Source organism: Cannabis sativa, chromosome 1, assembly GCF_029168945.1.
Source record: "Cannabis sativa cultivar Pink pepper isolate KNU-18-1 chromosome 1, ASM2916894v1, whole genome shotgun sequence".
NCBI classification, from domain to species: Eukaryota; Viridiplantae; Streptophyta; class Magnoliopsida; order Rosales; family Cannabaceae; genus Cannabis; species Cannabis sativa.
The window spans coordinates 15,028,008-15,033,152 of NC_083601.1; the positions used below are offsets into that span (position 1 = coordinate 15,028,008).

The 5,145-nt window shown below is 35.6% G+C and overlaps 1 protein-coding gene across 1 annotated transcript; it reads right to left on the bottom strand.

Annotated features, from left to right (window-relative positions):
- Positions 1 to 3,809: 3,809 nt before the first annotated feature.
- On the bottom strand, positions 3,810 to 4,760 carry LOC133038774 (protein FAR1-RELATED SEQUENCE 9-like). Its single transcript, XM_061117084.1, has one exon. It carries the CDS (start codon positions 4,758 to 4,760, stop codon positions 3,810 to 3,812), a length of 951 nt encoding a protein of 316 aa, XP_060973067.1.
- Positions 4,761 to 5,145: the final 385 nt, after the last annotated feature.

Here is a 5,145-nt window from a genome sequence, read left to right on the forward strand (position 1 = left end):
TTTGCTTACAATTCGCCAGATAGAAGCTATAGATTCCATGTTTATGCTAGCGCTCCCACTCAATTGCACTACCGTGTTCCCAAAATGTATGTATCACCCTGACCTAAAAGTAGGCTTAACTAACAAATCAAAGAACACGAATAGCCTTTCAAGATTGAGCCTAATCATAACATGATTAAGAACATTTGATCTAGGATCAACTAGGCGATATTGACTTGAGTAGATATTACGGTAAGTTTAATAAATCTAAGTCAAAGTTCAATATCGGTCCCTTTCGATGCATACTACATGCATCCAACCTGAGCTTTACTTTAACCAATGCTCTGGAAAGAACATAGCACTTCTCCAAATGCAAGTAAACTCTGTTGTAGATTATCATATCAGTAAAACCCTGTGTCTGATAAATCTAGGAAACTTTATTCACATAGTCATGTTTACTTTCCAATGTGTTGACAACACAATAAACAGGATCAAGTATGTGAAAAGGGTTTCAGATGAATTCATACATTATGTACATATAATCATGAAATAAATCATGTGAACCATGCAACATTAAATGTTATTTCTGATCTATATTAATAAGTAAATCTGATTATATTGAAATGAGTTTTATTTAGGGCATAAAACCCAACACCCAATACGGGCATAAAGATCCAAGCTTGACCGGTTCGCTATTAAAATAATCTAATCTGCAACGGCTACACCCTTCGGGGAACCCTGGTGGTGGATATGGATATTTCTTCCACCCATCATTTATTTGACTCCATAGGAACCTCCATTTGTTTGCCACCCCTTTATTTTCAAAACGTTTAAAAGCTTCTATATATTCTTGCTTTTCTGGAGTAATTTCGTCACTAGATTCCTGTTTGATCTCTTCAACAGATAGAAGTTTGTGTTTGTTCTCTTTACTAGACATTTAGAACTTATAAGACAAGAATAATCTATGGTTAAAGAATGAGAAAATATGCAACTTATGAAGATGAAATGTGCTTTTATAGGGCAGAATAATTTTTGGGAAGGTAGGAAAAATTAATTAACATTAAATCTGTTATTGTACATGTGTATGGTATGTAATGTGCATTTATCGATATAATGACGATACATTGTCAATAGGTTGTCGATAATAGAAGAAAATTGAGGCCACACTTTATCGATAATATGCCGACATTGTCGATTGCCTCGAGATAGAACAAAAGTTGGAAAGGTGGGAAAAAATTAGCATTAAATGTCCAATTGTATACGTGTATGACATGCAATGTGCATTTATTGATATTATATTGAGTGTGTGTCGATATTTTTTTGATAGAACACCTTGTCAATTTGATATCGATGATATGTCGACATTCTGTCGATGGGACAATCTCTCGAAATCCTAACATTTCTTATCGATGATATGTCAATGGAATATCGATAATTTGTCGATTATGTAAATTTTCTGCCCTTTTTAGTTTTTAATAATTTTTTGGCTTTTTTCCCTAACTTATCTTTTCTTTTTGTTTGAAATTGCAGGATCAACAATGTTTCTTGTTGTATCGTACGATGGTGTTTGGTGTGTTGAGGGTTTTAATTAGATTTATAAAGCCGAAGGCAGTATGACGTTGACTGTTAGAATTGACACAACCATACAACAAATGTGCCAGATTTTATATGAAGAGTTAAAGGTTGATCCTTTGGCATATGCTTTAAAATTGGAGATTTGTTCCTTGTACATGAAGGGACAAATGGTTCCGCCAGAGCTTAAAAATATATCCTAATCAAAATATCGATAAACCATAGATAAGATGTCGATAACCTATCGATATACATTAAAAAAGAAAAAATTCTTATGCTCAAACTATTTTCAGTTTTGGTCGGCATTATATCGATAATCTATTGATATCTCATCGATAACACTCTTAAAACACACAGATACCACTGAAGAACATACAAAAAAACACACATTATCCAAAATCTATAAAAATTCAACTAATATGAAGAACATACACAAATTTGTATCCAAATCTATGAAAAATCTAATTTTTATTTAAAAAAAAAACTTACTTTTTTACTGAGCTTCGTGGTGGCGACAGTTTGACTCTGGGTTCTCTCGGTGGTGGTCTGATATCGGTGGTATGTGGTCGTAGTCGTTGTGGGTCGCCTTCTGTGGTATGTAATCTTCTTCTTCATTATCGTGGTGGTTGTGGTGAGCGTTGAGCTGCTTGCGGGAGAGAGAGAGAGAGAGAGAGAGAGAGAGAGAGAGAGAGAGAGAGAGAGAGAGAGAGAGAGAGAGAGAGAGAGAGAGAGAGAGAGAGAGAGAGAGAGAGAGAAATAGATGTTAGAATGAGGAAGTGGATGAGATTTTAAGCCTTTGGGTGGATTTGTACCTGTTTGGAGGGATCGTGGTCTCTCGGTGGTTCTATCACACCGATTGGGTTGTGGTGGAGAGAGAGAACGAGGAAGAGAGAGACATCAAGAAGGAAAAATTAAATAAAATGGTATTTTGGGTAGTTTAGAAAAATAATGATATTATTTTGTATAAATTATTAGAAGGTATATATTTTGAGAAATTTACATGGTATACTAACTTTTATCATTTTTTTACAAAAATACTGCCAGGCGGTATTTTTTACTTTTTTACTGTGTTTTTTTATAAGTTTCATACTGCAGTATGCTGTGTTAAGTTTTTACTGGTGTTCTACTGGTGTTTTACTGGTGTTCTACTGTTGTTTTGAGTTGTTCTGCTTTGTGTTTTATTGGTGTTTTATAAAAATACAATATTTTTGAAAAAAATTCCGTGTGACAGTATTTTTATAAAAGTTAATCCAAATTTCAATATTTTTGTAAATTTCTCTAAATTTTAATATTAAAAGTTTTATCATGTATTATTAATGACATTTTCCTTTAACAATGGCATTGGCATCAATACATGCCTGGAGTATACAAATTTAGATTAGAACACATATTTCAGGTGCAATTCAATCTACGGTTCCTTATAAATTATGCAAATTTCTGATATATATATATATATAGGCAGCCGATTTTGTGCCCATATATGCAAAACACGGATTGGAATCCGTTGTACGGCAGGGGGCCCCACCGTACTTTTAAATGTTTTTTAATTTTTGAAATGTAAGTGGTAACCGGTTGTTGTAGGTGTGGTTACCGGTTGGGAGTTTATTTTTTTAATTATAAAATAATTAGGTACGGAAAAAGTACAAAATGGTACTGTTTGTGTTAGTTAGAGTACAAAAAGGTACATCAGTCTTCACTGTTCCTGGCAGTTGATGGTACGAAAACACTGTAGGCAGTGGTTCCATGTTGTCGGATTAAGGCTATTTTGGTATTTTCCTTCATTCATAAGATCATATGTATTTGTGGGATGGTAATTAAGTACATTATATAGAGTACCGTGTACATTACTTATTTCTGCGTGATGTTTAGTAAAATTAGTGTACATAATATCACGTACCGAGTACAAAATTTCACGTACCGAGTACGTTCATTTACGTTTCGTAGTATATTGTTTAGAAATTTTTTTTTTAGTGATGAAATTATTTGTTGTTATACATTGAGTTTTTAGTTGGTGTAATTTTGTAATTGTAAATATTTCGTATATTAAAAATTACCAGAAAAATATATTTTTTCACCTTATAAGATTCAGTTTTTTTTCCTAGGCATAATTTAGTTGTTCGTCAATAATAATTTTGAGGTTTGGTGAAGATGAGAGAATTACCTTAAACACAGCAAACATAACAAGAAGTATATAAATGTAGAATTTTTGAAGCAATAAGTAGAGTCATATATGCAGAAACAACAATGGCTAAAAGTAGCTAGTTATAAGAATGACCATAGTAAGACTCTTGTGTGGAGGAAGGCGGTTCCGGGAAATACGCGTTGGAGTGGTCATTGAATGAGTCAGATGCTGGTTGATTGTTTGGAGGTTGTTGCCCCTGAGATCCAGTGTTATGTTGACGATTTGGGCACCGTCGATAATCATGGTCTGATGAGCGACAAATGCGACAATGTCTTGAGTTTCTTGGGATCTGCTCCCCGTTTGGTCCTTCCCTTGTATTTCCCGTACCCTTTGTTCTCACAACTTCGGGGTCTTTAATAATGTTGGGGTTGCTACGATATCTTCCAGGTTGTGGCGTCTCTCCTTCCGGATTGGAATTCAAGTCAAATTCTTCCTTGAACATTAGAGTTAGTCGTTCAAGCTCTTCCTTTGCACGGTTGTACGAGTCCTCTGATTTCGCTGCATAGAAAGTGAAGTTATAAGTCAGTGAACTGAGAGATCCAAACCTAGCCATCTCGTAAATGTGCTGTTGTGGTTGTGCTGGCGGGTTAAAATGTAGGTGGAGATTTATCTTTGCGGATTTGCTCCATCGCTTCATGAGAAGAGAATTAGGTATTCTTCTCATGTTTAATCTTTTCATTGTAGCCCATAAATGTCTACAAGGGTACCCTTGACTTTCATAGAGCAAGCAACTACAGTGTAGTGCTCGTCGGCCTTCACAGTAATGAACTCGGTATTGGACGTCCGGATGCTGGAACTTTCCAATGGTGAATATCTGCCACTCTCCTTCTTGCTCTTGAGTTAGGACAAAATAGTTATTCTCTAAATCAAGCTGCTCAGCAACCTTGTGGTACATAGTTCTTGTGTAGAATTCAGCACATTGGTTGTAGTAAGTGGTCAAGCATGTAGGATTAGGTGGGTGAGGTCGAGTGCATCTACTTTTGAAGTCATTTGCAGTCTCGTTGTGTCTGAGCTTTGAGACTGTCATATCTATGGTTGTTACAAATTCACGCAAGCAATAATTCTTCTCTAAAAATTTTTTTAGAGCGGAGTTGATGGATTCGCAACGTTGTGTGGTTCTCATTCCTGCAACGAATGAACCCCTTAAATACGTTTACGCCCATTGTTGTCTTGACTCGAATGTTGTTTGACACCATTCATTATCTGTTAGTTGTTGGGTTTGGATGACGTCTAACCATCTTGCTTCAAATTCTTCCTCCTCGTAGTAGTTGTACATGAGATCCTTAAATGTTTTTAAGAAGATCGGATCTTTAACCTTTTTCGAAGCATTTGTATTGAGATGCCAAGCGCAGAGACGGTGCGTAACATCAGGCATGTGTTCAACGATAGCCTGTTTCATGGCCGCATCTTGG

Excerpts from the sequence above, each read along its gene's own strand:
- LOC133038774 (XM_061117084.1), bottom strand. The coding sequence starts at position 4,760 with ATGACAGTCTCAAAGCTCAGACACAACGAGACTGCAAATGACTTCAAA.